This window comes from Rhinolophus hipposideros (assembly GCF_964194185.1).
Source record: "Rhinolophus hipposideros genome assembly, chromosome: 9".
NCBI lineage: Eukaryota > Metazoa > Chordata > Mammalia > Chiroptera > Rhinolophidae > Rhinolophus > Rhinolophus hipposideros.
The window spans coordinates 83,220,645-83,245,125 of NC_138055.1; the positions used below are offsets into that span (position 1 = coordinate 83,220,645).

The 24,481-nt window shown below is 34.6% G+C and overlaps 1 protein-coding gene across 1 annotated transcript in view; it reads right to left on the reverse strand.

Annotated features, from left to right (window-relative positions):
* Window positions 1-7,301: 7,301 nt before the first annotated feature.
* EPYC (epiphycan) overlaps window positions 7,302-24,481 on the reverse strand; it is a 34,610-nt gene continuing 17,430 nt past the window's right edge. The window contains exons 2-6 of the mRNA XM_081058889.1: window positions 21,248-21,416; window positions 16,176-16,334; window positions 15,127-15,329; window positions 13,589-13,684; window positions 7,302-7,659 (exon numbers count right to left, since the gene is read on the reverse strand). Coding sequence (XP_080915015.1) covers window positions 7,489-7,659; window positions 13,589-13,684; window positions 15,127-15,329; window positions 16,176-16,334; window positions 21,248-21,416 — 798 coding nt within the window. The 3' untranslated portion in view covers window positions 7,302-7,488. The remainder of the gene's footprint in view (window positions 7,660-13,588; window positions 13,685-15,126; window positions 15,330-16,175; window positions 16,335-21,247; window positions 21,417-24,481) is intronic.

Sequence of the window (24,481 nt, forward strand, 5' to 3'; positions counted from 1 at the left end):
ATACCCTCCCTACTCACCCAATTTGGCCCCCAGTGACTTCTTTCTTTGTCCTAAGATAAAGGAAATATTGAAAGGAAGACATTTGGATGACGTTCAGGACATCAAGTGTAATACGACGACAACTCTGATGGCCATTCCAGAAAACGAGTTCCAAAATTGCTTTGAAGGGTGGACTAGGTGCTGGCATCAGTGCATAGCTTCCCAAGGGGAGTACTTCAAAGGTGACCATAGAGATATTCAGCAATGAGGTATGTAGCACTTTTTCTAGGATGAGTTCTCAAACTTAGTTGTCAGACCTCATTTTGTATCAGTTTTCTATTACTGCATAAAAGTTTCCCACCAACTTAGTTACTTAAAGCAATGTATATGTGTTATCTCAGACTTTCCAAGTGTCAGGGATCTAGGACCAGCTTAGCTGGGTCCTCTCTTCTGGGATCTCAGCAGGCTGTGATCAAGGCAGCTGGCGGTTTGGGTTCTCAGTCTGGGGCTCACTTCAGAAAAATCTGCTACCAAGATTTTTCATGTTATGGGCAGAATTTGTTTTTTTGTGGCTGAGTAACTGAGAGCCCCACCTTTTCGCTGTTTGAAGGATGCTTTTAATTGGCTGAAGGATGCCTTCAGGTTTAGAGGCCACCCACAAGTCCTAGAGGACAAAAGCAGTTCCCAGAAGCTGCTCACTGATCCTGTCCAGGTGTTTCCTCAACCTCACTTCATTAAGCCAGCAAAGAGGGTCTCCCGAGTGCTTCCTAGCATGATAAGTATATGCGCGCGCGCACACACATGTGGATCACAATCATGGGCTTGGCAATTTTGTTATTTGTGACAGCATTCAAAGAGAGAGGATTAAATAAAGGGATGAAAACCCAGAGATGGGAAATCACTGGGGGTGACATTAGAGTCTGTTTGCAACATATATCAAGTCAGTTTATCAAAATATGTCCTTTATATTAACTAGTTACAACTTTATTTAGGAGATTTTAATGAGAGTGTTGCATTTTGAAATTCTGATAAGAGCCATATGGTAGCATGGTTTTGCTATGCTTTATGTCATGCAGACCATGATGTTACATGGAAAACTCAGTAAAATACTGTGTATCCCCAAAAATAAGACCTAGCTGGACAATGAGCGCTAATGCGTCTTTTGGAGCAAAAATTAATATAAGATCTATATTATATTATATTATATTATAGCCAGTATTATATATTTTTATATTATATTATGTTATATTATATTATATTATATTATATTATATTATAAGACCTGGTCTTATATTATAGTAAAATAAGACCAGGTCTTATGTTAATTTTTGCTCCAAAAGACACATTAGAGCTGATTGTCCAGCAAGGTCTTATTTTGGGGGAAAAACGGTATTGCTATTGATTTTGTGCATTTGTGGGACTTGAATGCATTCTAACACTTGGTGGCAGTAGTCACTCATTCAAAACTCTGCCAGTAGGAGTCCCTATACGAAACAAACTGAGAAGTTAGGCACTTTGCTTTTATATTTTGTCATGAATACGATACTTAAACTATTCCAGGTTGCCAATATTAATTGTTCTTTATTCTGATGCAGTGGAATTAAGTATATTTATTAGATTTTAACATATTTCAATCAGCTAATTAAACATAAATAAAATTCTTTAGAGAGAAGTTGGATACACCTGATATATTTGATCAGGAAAATAAAATACAACAAATATTTTTAGTCCTATCTTTGTATCCAATGCAATGCTATTGGATTCAAAATAATAATAATAATAATAATAATAATAATAATAATAATAATAAACATAGAACGCATTTTATGCACTCTCAAAGGCTTACCTTTATCTTATTCACCCATACTAGTAATTGAAAACAAAAATGTCGGCGCCATCTAGTGGTCACAGAGACTAAGCACAAAGTATTAAGTCTTTCAAGCTTTCCAAAGTGAGATAAAGGGATTTAACAAGGGGATTAAAAATTACCCATTGCTTTCTCTTTATAATTTGGGAAGTTGTTGGATTAGTGAGACATATTGTGCATCTGGAAATATCATTGTGGTAGTTTTTCATTTATGAATCTTTATATTATTTAAGCAAATTATAAAAGTTAACTTTGCAATGAGATAACTACAAAGACAATGTTTCTACAGATTTCAAGAGAAATAGGATGTAAATTTTACACTCATAATAGTACTATGTGTAGATATTATTCACTATCATCCTTTGAAAATATTATTAATCCTATAACAACTCAGGATTTCCAGATGATTACCAACATATTACAGTCATGTCATCTGAAAACCATGTGTACTCCAAGCAAAGATTACTTAGAAATTTTAGTATGTAAATGTTTGCTTATTAATAGTTTTAAAGTACATTCTGTTATGGGTCAAAAGAATGCAGTGTCCTTTCCCATGGAAAATGACCTGTAATATTTAGAAAAAAAATAAATATTTGTATCAAATGAATATATGTAGAAAAAAAGTTATGTTATTTAAAAGGTACCGCATTTAATCAGGGGTTGGTTTTAGAATTAGAGAGTTCAGTTAAGAATGTGAGGATTTGTAATGGATATTTAAATAGGATACATTGAGAAGGAATACTAAAATCTTATCCTCACATTTGCCGGGTTACAGTAATCACTTTCTCCTTCTAGAGTTCATGGTGAATTACATCTGCAAAGCAGCCTTGTGAGTAGGCAGGCATAATGCCTGTGAGAATGTCAATTTGCCCTATAATGTTTGTATAATAATGGTCTTTTTATCCCTGTATTTTTTCATTCCTTTTCTTTCTGTTTTTTTTTTTTTTTTTTTTTTTTTTTGCTCAACTCCTGACACCACTTTCCATGATTTTATAATAATGGTGCACTGAGAGGCTGTGAGGACAGAGAGGTACTCTGTGCTATTTGCTGGGGAATCTGAGATCATCAGTAATGTTCCTCTGGGCAGGGCATTATGGCTTTCATGGGCCCTTTCCTCTATTAAAAAAAATAATAAAAATATAATTGATGTCTTAAACTATAGAGATTAATATATTGTAGGCAATATTCTCTACTGCATGCTTATTATTATATTATTATCATGTTTTCTTTTTATTTTAAAATAAAAACATTTGCATAGGTCCCTAAAATTGTCATGAGCCCCGGGCACTGTGCCTACTGTGAATAATGAGTAAGTCAGCCCTGCCTGCTTGGATTCTTCCTGTACCCTCAGGGCCCTGTGCATCGCATTCCATCCTTCTGCAGATCTTCCAGAGGCTGGGTATCTGGAGGGCTACTTTCCACCCCAGAAATGTTTCTTCAAATGTGACTCAAAGGCCCTTGGCCATTTGGAAGTCATTGTGACATACAAAAAGGTAATACTGAGCTTGGTATCTATATTAATCTGTTCAAGCTGCCATAAAAATATACCAATGACTGGTGGCTTAAACAATAGAATTTTATTTCTTACAGTTCTGAAGGTTGGGTCATTTCAGATCAAGGTCTCAATTGATTTGGTCCCTGGTGGGAGTTCTCTTCCTGGTTTGTGGGTGGCTGACTTCTTGTTATGTCCTCATATGGACTTTCTTTAGTACACACACACACACACACACACACACACACACACACACACCTATTTTTATTCTTCTCCTTATCATAAGAACTCCATCATAAAAACTCCATCTTCATCAGGTCATCTAACCTTAATTAAACTACCAAAGGCTCCATATCTACATACAGTCACATTGGGGGTAGGCCTTCAATATATGAACTTTGGGGAGACACAACATTCAGTCCATAGCAGCTTCTCTGTCCAGTCTGTACGCCATTTTCTTGCATTACAAAACAGGGGAAAGCCATGTCTGTGGTTTTTGAGGCAGAACAGTGGAGTGGAACAGAACTCCACGGGACCGTGACATCAGCCCTTAACTGACAGCAAGTTACTCTCTCTCTGATGTGTAACTTGGAATAGCCATACTTATTCCCAACTCCTAGGATGTTGTGAATTAATATATGTGAGTTAATATTAGGTTGGTGCAAAAATAATTGTGAGTTAAAAATAATTGCAAAATCCGCAATTACTTTTATACCAATCTAATACATGTGAATCAATAAACCTTAGTACATGCCTGGTACATTGTTTACCCCCAAGTATTGGTTGCTGTTATAACAATGTGTGTATATTTATGGACTAACTTTAAAACAAATTTATAGTATGCTTCAAAGTTAACCTCTCAGCCTAAAAATGATTTTCTGGCACTACTGGCTGAGGTATACACTCTTATGGTTTCTTGTATTTTATCATCTTTATAGCAATGGTGTCCTGTAGCTCTTAATATTTTAAATAAATTAACATTGTGTAAAGTTGTCTAATATCTCTATGGACATTCTGGGAATTATCAGTTTGTCTACTGTCAGTGTTAATAATTGAATCTCTTTAAAATGCATATGGTGATATCTAGTGGATGATTTTTCTTTCCTCCTTATTGCTTCCCCTCCATATTTTCCACAAATGCAAATAAAAGTAACACTAGAAGATAGTTTTGACTAAAACTACATATCTATATTAAAAATAATTTAGCAATGTGTTAGCAATGAGAATTTCACTAAAACTTCGAATTTTGGTAAAGATGGATGCAATTCTTTTTCTTGAACTATAACAAAAGAATCAAAACCAAATCATCAATTTGGCTGCCTCATTGGCATACAGAACTGGAAAAGTTAGGGCCACTCTTAGTCTGTTTCTTTGTCCAAAAAGAGGATAACTATTTTTATTTTAGAAATATAATAGTAAAATGACTTCACTAAATATTACAAATATTTCATTATTGTTATCAATGTCACCACCAATATTTTCTATATATTTCTAAGAAGATTTAAGCGTAGAGAAAAAAAGGTGATAATCTATGGGGAGTCACCGTTTGCTTAATCCTACCAGGATTTGCAGAAGGTGGTAGGTAGAATTTTAAAGACCATTCTCCAAGATGTCTGATCTCTGGTTATTCAACATTTATCTAGGTACTGCTGCTAAATTTTTTTGCAGATGTCATTAAAGTCTCAGATCAGTTGACTTTAAAATATAGATTACCGAGGTGGGTATGACCCTATCAACTGAATGCTTTAATAGCAGAGAGTTTTCTTGGGATAGCAGCACAAGAGCAAAGCAATAAGATCAGAAGTATCTTAACATAACGTAAGATCTAACATGCCATTGCTGGCTTTGAATATGGAAAGGGCCATATATTGAATGTGGGCCTCCTCTAGAATGTGAGAGGGGCCCACAGCGAACATCCAGGGACTGGGGACCTCGGTTGCACAATCCCCTAAAAATAAAGTCTTCCAACAAACTGAATGAGCTAGTTGAAGTGGGTCAGTTTGCATGTCTTCTGTGAAACTCGCAGAGGGCAGCGCTTTGACTTCAGTCTCATGAAATCCTAAGCAGAGAACCCAGATGAGTCATGAAGGACTTCGGACCTACACAGACTATGAGATAAAAATGGGTATTGTTTAAGCTGCTAATTTTGTAGCAATATGTTTTAAGCGGCCATAGAAAACTAATATAGAGATATAATGTTAGGATTAAATTCTACTTTTAGTCTTATTCACAATAATGTAGTTGTGAGGGAGTGTATCTAAAAATTCACAACCCAAACTTTTACAATTTCTACCTATATCAGATTGTAGTGCTTGATGGTTTTCCTATTGTAAGCTTTTAAACAAATTATGATTAAATGCATGACTAGTTTTTCTCCATAGTTCTCAAGCAAATTGACATATACTTTTCTTATTAAATATATATTTGTGTTCATACTTTTTAACTGAAATGAGGAAATGCATATGCAGTTCAAGTGCAGAGATATTAGAACAATTCTCTTTAATTGTTACACTACAGAAATTCTACATTTAGCTATATTGTTTACAAACAATGGCATATGATGAATGATATGGAGCAATGAGAAAAAGTTTAGCTATTTGAGATGAAGAAATATATTTGCCTAAAAGAGATAGTTGAAAATAAAACTATATATTATGTTTTTAAATGTTGGAGATGTAATACCAAATAATTGTCTCACTTTTTACTTTAATATATAAGTTCAAAAATAGATAATGCAGTGAAGAAAAAGCTTGATATTAAATCATCTTATTGCGGTTGTAGAGAACCATGCACTCCCCACACTTTTGGTGAAAATGTAAGTGGGTGTAACATGTGTGAAAGGCAATTAAGTAACGTTTATTAAAATTTAAAACAATACACTCTTTGATCCAGAATTTCGCTCCTATGAATTTATTCATAGATGTATTCTCACATGTACACAAAGGATATCCTTTGCGATTTTAGTGTAAAAACAAAAATAAAATGTACATCCTTATAATGGGCTGATATGTGATTTCCAGAATCAATAAAGCTGTATTCGTATGTGCTGATATGGAAAAATCACCAAGAATAATTTTTCAGATGAAACAAGCAGACTAAGAATAATGATTATCTTTCGTATTTAGAAATCCATGTTTACATGGATAGATAAATACTGAATGGTGATATGTGTACACATATAGTGCATGCCCATATATATTTGTGTAAAAAGGGGGAAATTATCTATGTGCAAGTTTTTGTCTCTCATGGAAAACTTTATAATGGTATGCAACAAGCCATTGACTAGTTATTTCTTGTGAGTGGAACTTGGGGTGTGCAGCTATTAGTAGAAGGAAACTCAACTTTCATTGTGTATTTTTTGTTATCTTTCAGCTTTTAACCATATGCCTGTATTACAATCATACATTTCAGAAAGAGCAACTTTACTTAGAAGACATTCCTGAACTACTTCCCTAGAATGGTTATCATACTATCATCTATATTTTCCAATTTTGTATTTTATTTTTTTCACAGGCACAGAAACACACCAACTAACTAGTCAGTTTAGCAAAGGTCTCAAACGAGTTGACAGGTCTTTAAGATGACAAAATATTACTATTCAAAAACTGAAGCTGTGTATTATTGTTATGGTTATTTGCATGTTGTAATTATAATGAATATTTTCCCACAAGACCATTGTAATTTTCAAATACTTTTATTATTTTCTTCATTTTCTTTAATGAATTTGGAAATAGAAACATGCTTTAATAAAAAAAGGAAATAGAAAAGTTTAATTAAAAAAATCTAAATTCATAATAAACTAAAGTGTTCATTTTTAATTTTTCTTTATTATATGATCAATTTGAAATTATATAAAATATGAATCCCTAAAACTTGCAAATTACATGTGATTTATAAGAATATTTGTGAAATATTCACTATAATTTAGTTTTGCTCTTTCTGTACATCTTTCTAGTTTATTCCTGACTCATCTCGTGTTTTCTAAGAATAATTAACTGCCATCACATCTTAAAACTTTGAGTTGTATTTTATGTTATGATATCATTTTTCAGAACAGAATGTGAAAGTATCATGCTGACGTTTGTTTGAGAAGAGAGCAGTAAGAATTATTTTGTTATAGTAAGCATGATAATGCTAATCATTATCTGATTTAGACAAGACTCCCAATAGGCAAACGAGGTAGGCACATATATGCTTGAGGAGTTTTGCTGAGATTGATAGGGTTTCCGTCCAATCGAATATCTTCTAGTGCTTTACGAATATAAGTCAAGTTTTTAGCATCGCAGAAGGTATTTTCATGCAGCTCCCAAATGTTGTTATTCTAAAAAAGATGAAAATAAATTATGAGACAAGATATAACACATTTTTGGTATTGATTAGTAACATAGTCCATTTTACTCGGCCCCCCATTTTTACCCTTTTTGTTCTTTCCCTCATTCCAAAATGTACTGTCTGTAATTATTATACATCAAAAACCTTCTAGGCAATGGGGATAAACCAATTAACAACAGAGACATGTGCTTGCCCTTGTAGGGCTTTTATTTCAGTAATGGGAATATAAAATAAGGATGTGAAAAGATAAATTTACAAAAAATAAATTATTTCCAAACACAATAAGACCTATGAAGAAAGGATGGTGGCTATGAAAAGTTATCTTAAAGGGTAGCAATGGAGCTGCGAATGGAATGACAGGAAGATATGGGCAATGAAAGAGCCAAAGTAAGAATATCCCAGGTAGCGAGAATACCAAGTTCAAATTCTAAGTAGCATGGAATGCTCTATAATAAGAAAAGAGTCAACATGGTTGAAGAGAAATGAAGGAGAGAGTGAGCAAATATCAAGAAGACAGCAGGGCCCAGAACTAGATTTTTTAAAAAGTAGCTTTATTGAATATATTTCACAAATCATAAAATTTACCCAACTTAAGTATAAAATCCACTTGCTTTCAATATATTTACAGACTTGTGTAAGCATCACCACAATTTAATTTAAGAACATTTTAAACACCTCCCTAAGACACTCCATAAATATTAGCAACAACTTCCCATTTTTCCCTACCTCTAGCCCTGGCAACTTCTAAACTACTTTCTGTTCTATGGATTTTTCTAATCTGGACATTTCATATAAATGAAATCATATGATGTATCATCTTTTGTGACTGGGTCCTTCCACTGTAAATTGCATTTGCAAGGTTCATACGTGTTATAGCATGTATCAGTACTTTTTTTTCTTTTTTTATTGCCCAATAATAGTTCATTGTGTGGATATACCATAACTTGGTTTATTCATTCATAAATTAATGGGAATTTGGATTGTTTCCACTTGTTGGCTCTTCAGTGAACATTTGTGTACAAATTTTGTGTGAACATATGTTTTCAATTCTGTTGGATATAAGTTTAAATTTAAACTTGCAATTTAAAAAGCCTTAAAAATAAAGACATCCTGCCATTGGCAATGATATGAATGAGCCTAGAGAACATTAGTCTATGTGAAATAAGCCAACACAGAAAAACAAATATAGTATAATTTCACTTATATGTGGAATCTAAAAGTGTCAAATTCATAGAAACAGAGAGTAAAATAATGGTAGCCAGGGCCTGGGGAGTGGCTGATATGGTAAAATGTTGGTCAAAGTGTATAAAATTTATTATTCAGGATGAATAAGTTCTGGAGATGTGATGGACACCATGATAACTATAGTTAATAACACTGTGCTGTATACTTGAAATTTGTTGAGAGTGGATCTCAAGTGTTCTCACCACACACACACGCACACAAAGTAATTATGTGAGGTGATGAAAATGTTAATTAGCTTGATTTTGCTGGTCATATACTAACTCTATGTTTAACATTTTGAGGAACTGCCAAACTGTTTTTCAAAGTAGTTGCACCATTTTACACTTCTACTAACAATGTTTGGGAGTTCCAATTTTCTCTGCATCCTAAACAACACTTGTGATTGTCAAACTCTTATTTTAGCCAACTAGGTAGGTGTGACATGGTATCCCATTGTGGTTTAGTTCATTACTAGTGTATAGAAGTACAATGATATTTTACACTGATTTTATAACTTGCCATATTGCTGAGCTCATTTATTAATTCAAATAGTTTAATGGATTGCTTATGCCTTTCTATATAAAAGATCTGTAGATCTGTTTTGGGAGTATTTTTTTCTTAATATTAAGTGTTCCAAACCACAAATGTGATGTCTTTCCTCATTTAGATCTCTTTCACCCTAGCTTTATTGAGGTATAATCGACACTTAAACTTGTATATACAGAGGGTGCCAAAAAATGTATATGCATTTTAATTTAAGAAAGGAAAAAAAAACATATTAAAATTGTAATACAATGAATGGTGCTAGCATTCATTGGATTAATGCCATCTTTTGAGCGAACGTCATACTACACATTGCGACTGTAATTCAATTCAACTTCGAAAAATAATACATAGATAACATCTCTTAAAATGTGCACATTTTGTGGTACTACTGGTATTTAAGGTGTATAGCATAATGTTTTGATATATGTGTACATTGCAAAATGACTATCACAACCGAGCTAATTAACATTTTCATCACCTCACATAATTACCTTGTGTGCGTGTGTGTGCATGTGCGTGTGTGTGGTGAGAACACTTGAGATCCACTCTCAACAAATTTCAAGTATACAGCACAGTGTTATTAACTATAGTTATCATGGTGTCCATCACATCTCCAGAACTTATTCATCCTGAATAACAAATTTTATACCCTTTGACCAACATTTTACCATATCAGCCACTCCCCTTTCCCCCAGGTCCTGGCAACCATTATTTTACTCTCTGCTTCTATGAATTTGACACTTTTAGATTCCACATATGAGTGAGATTATACAATCTTTGTTTCTCTGTGTTGGCTTATTTCAGTTAGAATAATTCTAACTGAATTCATCCACATCCTTGCCAATGGCAGGATGTCTTTATTTTTAAGGATTTTTAAATTATATTTTTATTATATTGCATTATACACATATACCACAATTTCTTTATTGATTCATCTATTGACAGACATGTAAGCCATTCCCATATCTTGGCGACTGTTAATAATGCTGCTATGACCACGGGAGTACAGATACCTCTTCAAGATACTGATTTCATTTCCCTTAGACCCATAAATGGGATTGTTGGATCATATGTAGTTCTGCTTTTAATTTTTTGAAGAACCTCCATACTCTTTTTTATAATGACTGTACCACTTTGCATTCCTACCAACAATATACAAAGGTTTCCCTTGCTCTACATACTCACCAACACTAATTATCTTTGGTCTTTTTGATAATAGCCATTCTAAAAGGTGTGAGGTAATATCTCAGTGTAGTTTTGGTTTGCATTTCCCTGATGAGTATTGATGTAGAACACCTTTACAATATACCTGTTGGCCATTTGTATGTCTGCCTTCAAGGAATGTCTATTCAGGTTTTTTTACCAATATTTTAATTGAGTTATTTGTTTTTTTCTATTGAGTGCTTGAGTTCTATATACAGGGATGCGAAAAAAGGTATACACATGACTTGTATTCATCTTTTGTTATCAGTATATACTGAGTATTACAATTTTAATACAGTGTTTTTCTTTCTTAAAATGTGTATACATTTCTCTAGCACCCTTGTATATTTTGGATATTAACCCGTCATCAAGTGTATGGTTGCCAAATATTTTCTCCCATTCTTTAGGTTATCACTTCTCTCTGTTGATTGTTTCCTTTGCCTTGCCAAAGTCTTTTAATATGTTGTAGCTTTCAGTATACAAATCTGTGCTTCTTTTGTTAAAAATTATTCTTAGGTATTTTATTATTTTTGTGACTTATAAATAAAATTGTTTTCTTAATTTTATTTTAAATCCTTCATTTCTAGTGAATACATATACAATTAATACTTGTGTATGATGTTATACGCAAATATAAATGCCACATTGATGAACTCATTGATTAGATTTCTTCTTTGACCCATTGCTTATTAAGGAAAGGGCTGTTAAATATCTATATATTGGTGAATTTTTCAATTTTTCTTTGTTGTTGACTTCTACTTTAGTTTCACTGTAATCTGAAAACTATTTTGTATAATTTCAACTCTTTTCAATTTTTGAAGCCTGTTTTGTGGTTTAATATATGGTATATCCTGGGATATGTTCTTTGTACACTTGAGAATAAGGCATATTTTGCTGTTTGGGGGTGGAACGTTTTGTAGATGACTATTAGGCCTAATTGATTTGTACTGTTGTTCAAGTCTTCTCTTTTCCAGTTGACCTTATAGTTAGTTGTTCTACCCATTGTTAAAAATGCAGTTTTGAAGTATCCAACTATTGTTGAATTGTCTACTTTTCCCTTCAATTTTAAACAGTTTATTCTTCACACATTTTGAGACTCTGTTGTTAAGCGCATATATGTTTTTATATTCCTGATGAATTGACTCTCTTATCATTACAGAGTATTCATGAGGAATAATGCAGATTTAGTGCTAAAGCACTATATTGTTCCCTTTGATAAGTAATATAATAGATACACATTGTTAATAATAACTGTGCCTCACAAATAAGTATTTATCATGTTCCTGTAACTGTACTACCCACTTTATAAACTAAACCTGAGATGCAGGGAGGTTCAGGTACTTGTCTAATCATTAAATAGTGTTGGAGTTGAATTTCAGCCTAGGAAATTTGGCTTTGCCAAAGCCATCAACCTTGATTACTATACTAATGTTGGCAAACATTTTAAAAAATAAATATAAATTGAAGACAATGTAAATGACAAGCAGTTTTATATTAGATATTGGTGAAAAAGAAATATTTTAAAAGGTATATGTAGTGCCTTTTTAAACCATAAAATAGGAAACAAAAAGCCAGTAACTTTAAAAAAAAAAAAAACTCATATTGTATATATATGAGCACATCATGTTTAAATATAACATGGGCGACCTGATTACTTTTTGGAGTCAATACCATCACAGACAATAGTATTATAATTTAATTTACAACTGCAAAATACATTCCAAGATTTCGTTGAGGATTACCTTGAAATCCTTCTTCCAGTCATAGATAAGGCAAGAAATCGTCATATACATAAAAATTCACCCCCAGAAAAAAAGACCAACAGAGAGCCATCCAAAAACAAGATGAAGACTAGAAGGGATATACATGGAACATTAAGAAAGTAAACACAGGCAGAAAAATTCTCAACAGAGACGTATATCCAAGACTCAGAAACAGATATATGTAAAAGGACACCAGAAAAGTGTGGAAATATATATGTTAATAGGAATAAGAGAAAAGACAGAGAGGTAAATATTTACAGAATCCACAGAGAAAAACACAGGAATCAGAGACCTGCTCTCATATAGCAAAATCATTTCTTGTGATGGTTTACATTTTTTCTGTAAAAGATTGTAATGTTACACTATGATATTGTTTCTTTGAACACACAATGGATGTATTCTCTACAGATTGATTCCACAGAACAGATGAAATTATTGCAGAAAGTTGATTATAGCTGTAGACCAAAAGTTACTCACATCCAAAAGAAAAATGATTTTTCTTTGTTTGAACAGCCACAAATGTTGTTTTGAGCATATTTTTAATATATTTAGATGAATTATATTAATATTCAGAAAATATTAGATCAAAACAATGTGTTTTCACTCGTAACTTCAAAGCTTAATGGGATTTAAAATAACATAAATTTTTAAATGTTTTGGTTTAGGAAAAACTGCATATTCTTAATTCACAGAGATGGAAGTGTGTCATCTCTCAGCAGATAGGAATGCCCTAGGATTGAATTTAATTCACTATATAAAAGCTAAAATTAAAAAGCTAAAGTTAAAATTAAAAACTGAAATTGACACTTTTCCTCTGGAAGCTAGAAATCAAATTAGATTTTTATTTCTCTCTTTTTCTCTTCCTTTTCTAATCCTCACACACGTCTTTAGCAGACAAAGCTTTCAACTGTTTTCCAAAAAAAGCTTTGTGTGCTCACAAATGCATTATGCTTTGGCAAATAATGAAAATAACCACTAAGATTACCATAAGTAAATCAACATACGGTCACGAATGTACAAATACCTTGCACTCAGACTGAGAGATAGGAGCCAGAGAAAAGAAAATTGTCACCGTGTGTCCTCATGCCGTTATAGACAGCTTCTTATGTCCCAACTTACTCCTGTTTGTTTCTGTTTTCCATGGAGCTAGTGGGCATATCTTACTACATAGAAGAAGCTTACCTGGAGATGAAGGGCCCGTAAGTTTGGTGGCAGTGGCAGAGGGATGTGGTCCAAGTTGTTATCAGTGAGGTAGAGATGACGGAGATCATACATGTCCTGTAAACATTCCAAACGTAGGGAGTTAATACAAATCAATGGTGCCACAGTTGTATTTCCCATTACGTGTCCATGCAACTAATTATAAAATAACACATGCCTTTCCAAATCTTGCTTTGTAAAGTTGAGGTAAATTCGTTTTCTGAGTCAGTAGACAATCCAAATGAATTTTGGAAGAATTGAGGGCAAACAGATATCTCTTGTGAAAATGAAACATGTTTCTCAATCTCTGAGAAGAAACTTGCTTTGTCCACTTTAACTTTCTCAATTGAAGTAAGGTAGGGAGTTCTCATTCTCTATTCTGCAATAGAATTTTGAGGATATTGGAGAGGCATAGCAAGAATTTTCTACGTGTGATAGAGATGGAGAAATCAGAATTTCTCCCCAACCAAAGCCCGCTCTTTCTAGCCTGAGTTCCAGGGAAAGGACAGCCTAGCAAGACAGAAAAGTTTAGACAATAGCAGGTGCACTGTAGCCAAATGCCACAGAACAAACTGTGACTCACCACACCCATGACAACAAAAGATGAGTGAAGAGACTAGACTCTAATGAATCTTGCCAGGCTCTAATGAGGTGCCCTAATTCTCTGCCCAACAGGGTGCTGTCACAGAAGGGCTAGTGGAGAGACAAGATTTTCATCATGGCCCAGTGCTAATGGGTTCACATGACTCCCCGGAAGTAATGGGATATCCCTTCTCAGTATTTTTAATTACTTGTTCACCATATATTTAGAGAAGCATCTTGAACAGAGTGAGGATGGGTAAGAAAGCCAGTTGGTTACTCTTCTCCGACCCTATGTTCTTATTCCAAGCAAGTCACTCTAGCCCCAAACTTGCTTCCTGCACTCAGAAAACAAAATTTGTAAGATGAACTGAATCCATCCTTCTATAAGGTAATTTAGAAGCCTTCTATCCTCAAGGCACCAAACCACACCCTGTACATGTAGTTATCCATTTAGCCACATTAAATACTCTCCTTGAGTGGAATACATTTTTGTTGTTGTTGTTGTTGTTGTTGTTGTTTCGTTTTTATTAAGGAGGGCGCAGCTCACAGTGGCCCACGCAGAGACCAAACGGGCGGCCTTGGTGCCACCAACACCACTCTCTAACCAACTGAGCTAACCAGCCACACCCTCCTTGAGTGGAATTCTTGGTAAATACAAATTATCTGGCTTACACCATTTACAGGTACAATTTATAGATTGGTGATGCAGACAGAGACCCACTTATTTCGGTTCTGCTTTCGGTTCTTTGTTCTTGACTAGCCTCAAAACATACCAGAACACAGTATTTCCTCAAAGCATGGTAAGTAATGTCATAAAGTTTATTTTAGTAGTTAAAAGTCTCATCAAAGTGAATTTCTTTATAGAAATAAAAAGACTAGTCATTGACCACAAATGGGATGGGTAGAGGAAAGTCTTTCATATGAAAATTTAAACTCACTTTAAATGCTTCTTGCTTTATTCCTTTCCTTCCAAGTCTGTTGTTGCTAATATCAATGAATGTCAAAGTGTTTGGCAACTCGGGGAGTTGCCTTATTTTGTTGTCACTTAGGACAAGCTCTCGGAGTTGAGGCAGCTTTCTGAATGCATCTTCATCGATCTCAGATATTAAATTTGATGTCAGATCAATTCTTCTTAAATCATCTTGGAGAAAAAAAATGAAGGAAGTAGTTAAATATTCTTGAAAGATTTTTGTTCACATCAAAATATGAATGTCAGTTTCCCACATACAAGCCAATATAAACATGAATTTAACTAGCAATGAACAGCTAATGAAATAATTATTTCTAACTACTTAATAAAAATGTAATTGTTTCCTCCCACTACCGTTCATATTTATGTATTAACCTTTTATGTAACTCAAGCAAAGAAACTGGTACAGTATATTCAAAATAACTAGACTTTTTCCTATATTCTAAATAAACTTAATCTGGATTTTACTATTTAAAACGTTTTCCTCAGTGATGACAGATTGTCGTGTTTTCCAGTAGTCAAAGATACGTTAGCATTGAAATACAACGGCATTAAAAAGGAATTTCCAGTGATTAAAACACTTTATAAAGACAGGTACAGAAGTTCTTCTAAGTTAGCAACAAATATAAAGTCAGAATGTAAGCTTGCGTTCATCAATCATAAAGTTATCGTACTTTAATGGAAGTCTCTTCAAACAAGCCAAATCCTAATAAATATACAACCATGACATTTTACTTTCAATGTTATAACATAAAATACAATTATTTACGATTTCTATTTAGTTGAAAATAGTTTATTTGAAAATATCAACTATATAGTTTCAAAATGACCTTTAATTATTCATCATTTTTTTCTGATCATAATTAAAGCAAACTTTCAAATAGTTAAATAAGAAAAAATAATTGATTAACAAGGCATATTTTATATTCAGCTATCATTTTTAGTACCAACATTTTATAGCATAAAAATTTTAGGAAAGTCTAAAGAAGAGAAGAACATTGGAGCTGTCATCCATACTTAGGTTTGCAAAATCATTTTTGTTGATCTTTTTAATTCTGTTAAAGCGGGAATAGAAATAAGCTACGTTCTTGGGCAGTGGAGGAATAGCATCAAGTTCATGGTCATCACAGTATACAGTGGTACTTATACAAGTACACAGGAGGCAGGTTGGAAAATCTGAAAGATAGAGGCAAATAATTATAAGCAATAAAAGCAATGTCTAACAAATAATGTGATTAGCAATGTCTGTTAAACAAGATTAGAGTTTCAGACAGATCATCCTAGTATATTTCATATTTTCCTATAGAGCTTTCTGTAAATTAGTCAAATATACCAATTAAAGATGGCTCTATAATTAGTATAGTCTTTGTAATGTTTTAAAAGTTTATTTTAAATCACTGAGTTAATACTGCACAGTTGTTGCTTTTATACTAATTAGAAATTCTATCTTCAAATGTGAATATTAAGATCCTGGTTTCTATAAATTTAACACATCGCATATTATGTTTTTATTATGTCTTTGGTTCAATATTTAAATACCCCACTGAAGCAAAATCTACCTCAAGAAAAATACAGGGCAACAATCATTAATATTAATTCACTCAGTATGTATTTACTGAATCCTTTCTATGTAAATGGCACTACGCTAGCTGGTGAAACATTGGTGGGCACAGAGAGACAGAGTTCTATTTTATGATCTGTTAAATGAGATACATGGTAATCACCCAAATAAATAAAATGATGATTGTAGTAAATGTCATGAAATACCATATAAGCATAAAACAAGGACATTTGATCCAGTCTGAGAGTCCTGGTTTTCTGAGGAAGTGATAATTGAGTTGAGATAGAGAAGGAGTTGATTACACTGGTGGAAGGAAAGTATATTCAGGCAGAGAAGCAGCACGTGCTGAGTTTCTTCACTTTGGAGAGACTGAAAGATGGTCCGTGTAGCTAGAGCATAGAGAAAGGGAATATACAGGACATAACATGCACACCCTTTAAGCTGTGTTACAGGTTTTGTTCCTTACCCAAAGGATAGGTAGGGGTATAATGCAATTGAATTTGCGTGTGAAGATATCACTTAGCTTGAAGGTGTGGTAGAAGACTGAGGGAGGCCAGTGGGCAGAGTGGAGATGAGTTGTCTGGAGATGATGGTTGCGAAGGTAATGGTGATAGAAAAGGCAATAGATCCAAGAGATACAGATTAAGCTAGATTATATCTCAACATATTAATCTAATTTTCACCATCTATTACACACACACAAACACACAGACACACACACACACACACACACACACACACACACACACACACACACCCCTATTCCTCCTTACTCTCTGTTTAGTGGTCATGCAGAAGACAATAAGCTTCTAAGGGAGACAGAGAAATAATGACCAAAGAAAAGGAGGAAATATGATGGAGCAATATTATGGAGCCCACTCCTTCTGTTCTTGCAGATCTTAACTCAATTATCACTTCCTCAGAGACCCATGACTCTCAGACTAGAGAAAGAGTTTGAAAGGACAGAAAATGGAAAACAATCTAAAGCTGCCGAGATGTCAAGTAAGTTCAGGACTGAAAAAATGTCTCCTGGATAAGTTATCGTGGTGGTTATAGGAGCCTTCAGTAAGAGCTGTGGAGTGATGAGGTTGGAAGCCAGATTACAGTCAATTAAGGAAAACGTTGGAGGTGAGGAAATAGTTACAGCAAATACAGACAATGCTATTGAGATACTTGACTGTGAAGGAAGAAAGAGACAGTTGTAACTCTAAGATGTATTTGTGGTGCGTATAATGAGGGATATTGATTAACGTGGGAGAGGTTGGCAGAAAAGGATCCAAAGGAGGAAAGGTTGAAGTTAAAAATGATCCTGAGAAGACAGTAGGAAATGAAGCTCAAAGTCCAATGGGAAGAATGCCCGTCCCCCAAGTGGAAGGACAGACAGTTCCTCTGCTGCACTAGGAGGGGAGGGAGAGACGGTCAATGGATGCGGAACTAGGTCAATTATATGTCTGAAACAGACAAAAGAGCGGCCAATTGGAAGTTTGTATTTTCCTGTGAAGCAGGAGGCTAAGCTCTCTGAAAAGCTTGAGGAGTAAAGGGAGGAGGAAAAGAAGGGTTTTGAGAGGTGAGATGAATGGAGAAAGTGCAATAAGCTATGAGAAATATAGAAGAAAGTGATGGAAGCATATTCTCGGGATTGCTGAAGTGATCAATTCATCACTGCTGAGCTGAGGCTTTCCTGGCTCTAGCATTGCAAGTGCCCTGTCTCAGGAGCCCCTCACACTCAGGCAAACCAGGACACTTGGCTACCTCAGTTGAAAGATCCATTTGTGGTTTGTGATCTAGAGCTAGTAATGCACTGACTATGGTCTTACTGCTAGCATTAAAGAAGAAAATCATTTACAGTAACAACTTCAGGAATCAAAACTAGTTCAGGAATGGAAATCTAGGAAAAAATTTAGGGGGGAGGGAACTGTAAAATATTTAATGTTTATTACTTTCTCCTGTCACTATAAATTAACACTTGTCATTTATCATAACATTTTTAAAAAATAAGGTATTTGATTCTTCTATATATTCATGGCGGTGTTAATTTAGCAATAATTGCTCAGGCTAATTATATATATTCACGCTGGTTATAATTTAATTCTAGTGATTCCACTTAAAAACTCAAGCCTACTTTATATGGCTTCAGAATATTATTTTTAGAAATTTGTATTAATTGCAAAAATGCATTTGGCTTTTTAATGTTCTAAATTTTTCTAAACTATTTAACTGATGAATTTATAAGATTGAACTATAATTTTAAAGTTTAGAATTTTTAGTGATGCTTCTTCTCTGGAAATTAAAATGTGATTAAAATTTAATTTTATTACTCACACTCAGACTACTTTAGAGACAAAATGTTTTGAAACGTCATAGATTTTTTTTTTTAATATTGCTTCACAACTGACATTATTGAGCCATAATTTTGACTAAATCTTATAAAAATATTGGTCATTCTGCATTTCTGTTGTTTCTGGCTCAGTTGAAAGGCTCAAATTCAGGCAATGATGCCAGAACAGTCAACTTTTGAAGGTTCTGGAATTACTTAAAAGTAAGTAATGTTCCTGGGATATTTAATTTCCCTATTTTGAGGGCTTTCTGCTGGGTACTTACATTTCCTTGTTATTGTGTGCATTTCCGTGGTTCTGTTTGTAGAATATTCTACTACTCCATAGTTAGCCATGTGTAAAAATTATGATGTATTCATTAGAGACTTAGGACGTAGTAGTCTCTGTTTGCACCCCAGCACCACAATGTACTACCTCTAGGATCTTGGACAACTTTATAGTATGTTGGGTTTTAGTTTTCCTATTTATAAAGCAGAGATAACAACACTGAGTACCGAGTGTTGTTGTGACTCTTCAAAGAGTGAATGTACATAAAACAATTTAGTGGCTGGCATATAGGTGGCATTTCACACACACGCACACAAAAACAACTTTTTACATAAATAATTGGTGAACAGTTAAAAACTCAGAATCAGAGAGTTGTTGGGTGGTTACCAGGGGCTGGTGAGGGGAGGTAAATCAACAGTTATTGTTCAACAGGTATAAAGTTTTAGTTATGCAAAAATGGGTCAGTTCTAGGGGTCTGCTATACAACATTGTGTTTATAGTTAACAGCACTGTGTTGTACCCTGAAAAATTTATTGAAAGTGACAGAAGAGATAAACTTTTATCAAAAATAGAATAATGAGAATAAATAACACATTATGTTTACTATGGGTCAGGCATTAAATTTATTCATTTAATCCTTACAAATCTGTATAAGGTAAGATCTATTATTAATTATCCCATTTTTTTAGATGAGGAAATTAAGGCAAGAAAAATATCAAGTGCTTTGGTCAAGACTGTATATCCAGCAGGTCACAGCATCAGATCTGAATGCTGTCTTCTTTCTTGTGTTCTCTTACTATATTCTGTACAAACTTTTCTCATATTACCTGTAACACATTATGACCTCGAAATTTGTTCACGTTTGTCTTCCTGTATTAGATAGGAATATTCATGAGAAGAGTAGTCATTTTAAGAAAAGTTTTGTATCTCCAGAATTTAGAATACAGATACTTACTTAACGCTAACTAAACCTTTGCGGTGGGAACCCTACTCAATTTTTCTAACCCACCTCACCACGCCATTCCCCATGTGTGTTTGTGTGTATGTGTGTGTAAATATTTGAGTGTAAATCCACTTGAATACCCCCAAGGCTGACACTGATAAATTCTAACAAAAAATATAGGCAAATCACAGAATCACATTTAGCACCAGGAATTTCTTCTCATTAACTAGAATGCTTTGATTTAGATCACCTTCAGGTCATACAAGATGGAGTCCAATGTAATGGAACGCTTTCCTCTCTTTTCCTCTCTCTGCTGCTTCCTAGGACTGAGAAGACGCCTGCTTTCCAACACATATACAGACAAGAATCAGAACAAGCTCACTTCAAACACAAGCTACTAGTGTGTGAAACTAGTAGCTACAAGTTCTGACCTTTTGAGCTAGTTTCCTCCATAATAATGAAAAGATTAATAATAACACTTTTACAGAGAAACTGTAATGGTCAAATGAGATAATGTGAAGTGCTAAGCCTTATAGCCCACAGATATTATGTACCCAATCAATGCAAAATATTATTAGTACTCTTACCACCACCATCACCACCATCATCATCATCCATCACCTTGTCAACTTGAACTGCTGTGGCCTGATCTTTCTGATATAAGTAGATTCTGATTTTGTGAATAGTGTATTCCTTATTCTAGAATGCATTCCACTGGAAAAGTTTTGCATAATGATGCCAGACTAATATTCCCAATCTCTGGTTATGTGAAAATTTCCATCGTGCCGGAGCTGAATTATCGAAACTACATTATACTTGACTACAAAATACATGTAGTCCTATACAAATACAAATACATTCAACCTAGCCAAGTGCAAAACTTTCTCCTTGGGTCATGTGGGTTCCCCGTGGAGGTGGAGCTTGTTAGTTTTGAGGGATGACCAAGTGGACTTAATTACAGTTCAGCTTTGATGGACCTGACCTTCATTGGTGTTTGGACCCAGAACCCCAGTGAATTCGGGCTCCTGTGGGGAAGAGCCGTCGATCAGCCTGGGTGTAGACTCCTCCTCCTCCTCTTCAGCCTCCTCGGGCTGGCGGGGCGGGGTGAGGAGCTCTCTGTTCCCTGAAGGCATCACTGTCGCTATTTCAATCTGAAAAAGAAGCAGAATTTTATCAGGCCACCTCCTCAATCGCCCTGTGTGCCCGGGACACGAATATAAGCTGTATCCATCTTTGCCACAAGAGGTCGCTCGTGTTCTGAAGTTCAACACAGCGAGACTGGTCCGCTTCCCTGGGCGAGCCCATGAGGTTCCGGTTACTGCTAACGTTATTCTTAATTAGTTTGGATTCTCAAATCTTAGTAATAGTGTCCAATGCCCACCTCCCTTTTTTGGTCTTCTCGCTCTTTTAAACATCTTTATATGTTTGTTCATTTCATAGGCTTAAAAAAAAACCTCATTGTTTTCTAAATGCATAGCATTGTAAGAATGCATTATTGTTGTGAAAGATTCAAATTAACTCGGAAGTGTGAAAAGTGAAATTCAAAAATCCCCTTCCCCCTACAGCCCTAATTCTAGATAATAAGTAGTAAGAAATCGAGTGCATGTTCCAATCCTTTCTAATCCTTGGTGTCTTAGATTCAAACATTCTGTTCCTTTATAACTTATACTTCCCCCAACTGTATTTTACTGAAAAGTATCATTTCTACTAAAATAAAATATATGGGGACATGAAAACTACATGGTTTGATTATGATATGCCATTTCTCAATAATTTTCAATATTATTTTGAATAACAAAGTATTACCAACAATCTCTGGGTATGTTAACATTGACCTTTTTGAGAGCTTTGACAATAGGAGGCATTTACAAAATTGAAAAAATGCTCAAATAATTTTTCAGTGATCATATTTTACATCACATTTGCTTTTCTCTTCTTACTTGCATAGTTTAAGTAATGAGTTATTGCTTCTAAGACCACTGTATGCATTTAAAATAATCCCTTACTCTCAGTTCCCTTCTTTTGTCTCAGTGTCTATCCCTTTGTATTACTTGATAAACATCTCCCTGCCTGATGACCTTGTGACATCATGAAATCTGCCAAGACAATTGGTTGACAACATGCAAGACCCACCCATTGGGGCCTACTTTTCTTGTAGCATCTTCAGAAATCTCAAATTCCCCCTTTATCATCCTGATATGGCCTTTCTATGCTTTTCACCTTTTTTCTTTATTTGCTTTCATTAAACAAGCAAAAAAACACACAAATGACTTTCTAACATTTAATATCAAAATGATATACAAGCTATTATTTTCATGTGTAAAATAATTAGGCCAGATATTTCTGGATATTTCAGATACATGTTTTAGATAACCATAACATTTTAAAGATACATATTATTTAACATCACTTAGATAAACTTGAATACATTGCTTCACCAATGAAAATTATCCTTAAAAACAAAACAAAACAAAACCCTAAACTTGCTTTTGTCAGTTCACAGCTCTGAATTGTGTCTCCTTCCATAGTTCTGTAGAGTTTCTCTTTCAGGCCTTCCTACACTGTATTGTATTGGTTCTATCCCTTTCTGCCTATCCACGCCTGGTAAACTCTCTCAGTCATGTCATATATTTTTGTACCTCAAGGCTGTAGCATAATAGATGATCATCAAGTACTTATTGATTATAATACAAACACTTTGCTCGTCCAAAATATATCTAATTCACAGCTCTATGCTTCATTTTAGAGATTTTGCTGAGAAGGATCAATGAATGTGTTAATGCTTACTTTAACACATTTAAAACATGAAATCAAACCAAAAGTAAATTATACTGTATTTGGTGCATTAGGAAGCCATACATGAAGATATTATGGCCAGAAATCTCCACTTGAGAAGAATGGGCACACTTCCTTAAACAGACATATGGTTTCCATCTGCAGGGTCAGAATGAGGCAGATTCAGAAAGAATGGATTTGCAGAGACCAAAAGGAGGCTCCAGAAAGAGCGGAAATTGAGACAGATGTTTCATGGAATGAAGGCAGCTTAAAGGGAGAAACACATTCCAGACACGTTGCCTTGAATCTTTAGCTTTAAAGGAAACATGTTTGCCCATATTTTTTGCACATAATTGTTTTTCCACTGATTTGATGCGAAGCTGTAAGATCTCACTTGTCATCCAATATAATGAGGCAGAACAGCTTTTGTGTTTATCAGAAACTGTTTTGTTCATGCTTACTTATTATTAAAATGGGAATGTTAAACGACTTTTAAGATCAAGGAAAAGGAATGCCTTTCAGTTCAGTAGACTTGCAGAATTGTAACCTCAAAGGACTGTGCCTGGAGAGCCTTTTGCATTGTAGACACATTTATTCTCACTAGTGAATAGAAGTGAGTTAGGCTCCAGTCTTTTTTCCTCTCTTACCAATTTTCATACTGTGGTATGAAGTTGTGAGGCAATGCATGCAAAGAAATGAGGCCAGGGAAACATGAACAGCTGGCTCTCTGTGTGGAAGACTTTTGTGCCTATGCTGCAGAAACCAAACTTTGGGGATAAACACTAATGGCCAGAAAACATGGCTGCTCTTTTTTCTCAAGCTACAATTGGTAACACGCAAATGCAAATATATAACTGAGCCTCTGATATAAATATCCATCTTTTCCCCCCATTTTTTTCACCTCTTTGTTTTACTCTGACTTGCTTCTTATTGAATTGACTTTTAAATTTGATCATTGTAGTTCCCTAACGTTTAAAAACACAGTACGAAAGTTTACTTCTATATAAGACGTTAGCTTAGTCATTACAGTACTTCCATATGTTCTTGACCTAGTACCAGCAGGGTACGTGTTTGAGTTGATTGGTTTGTGGTAAGTTGTCGGTTTCTATTCTCATGTTTACCTGGTCTGAGAACTGTAGATAATTTTGTCATGGTACATTGTGCTTAGGTGTACATTCCATGTCTATGAAAGGTTCTGTATATAACAGAGATGACAGATACTTAGCCCACATAGACTGGCCTGGGTAGGATGAGATCCCACCTCTCAGTGAAGTCCATGTCAGCCTGGAGAGATAATAGTGCCAAGAAAAGAGTCCTTTGGCCTGCCTCAGTCTGCCAGTACCTCAATATAGTCTCAGGGTAAAGGGGACTGAAGTGACCCTGAAGTGTCTCAGAGTTTCTCTTCCTGGAGAAATAAGGACTCTCAGTAGAAAATATTTCA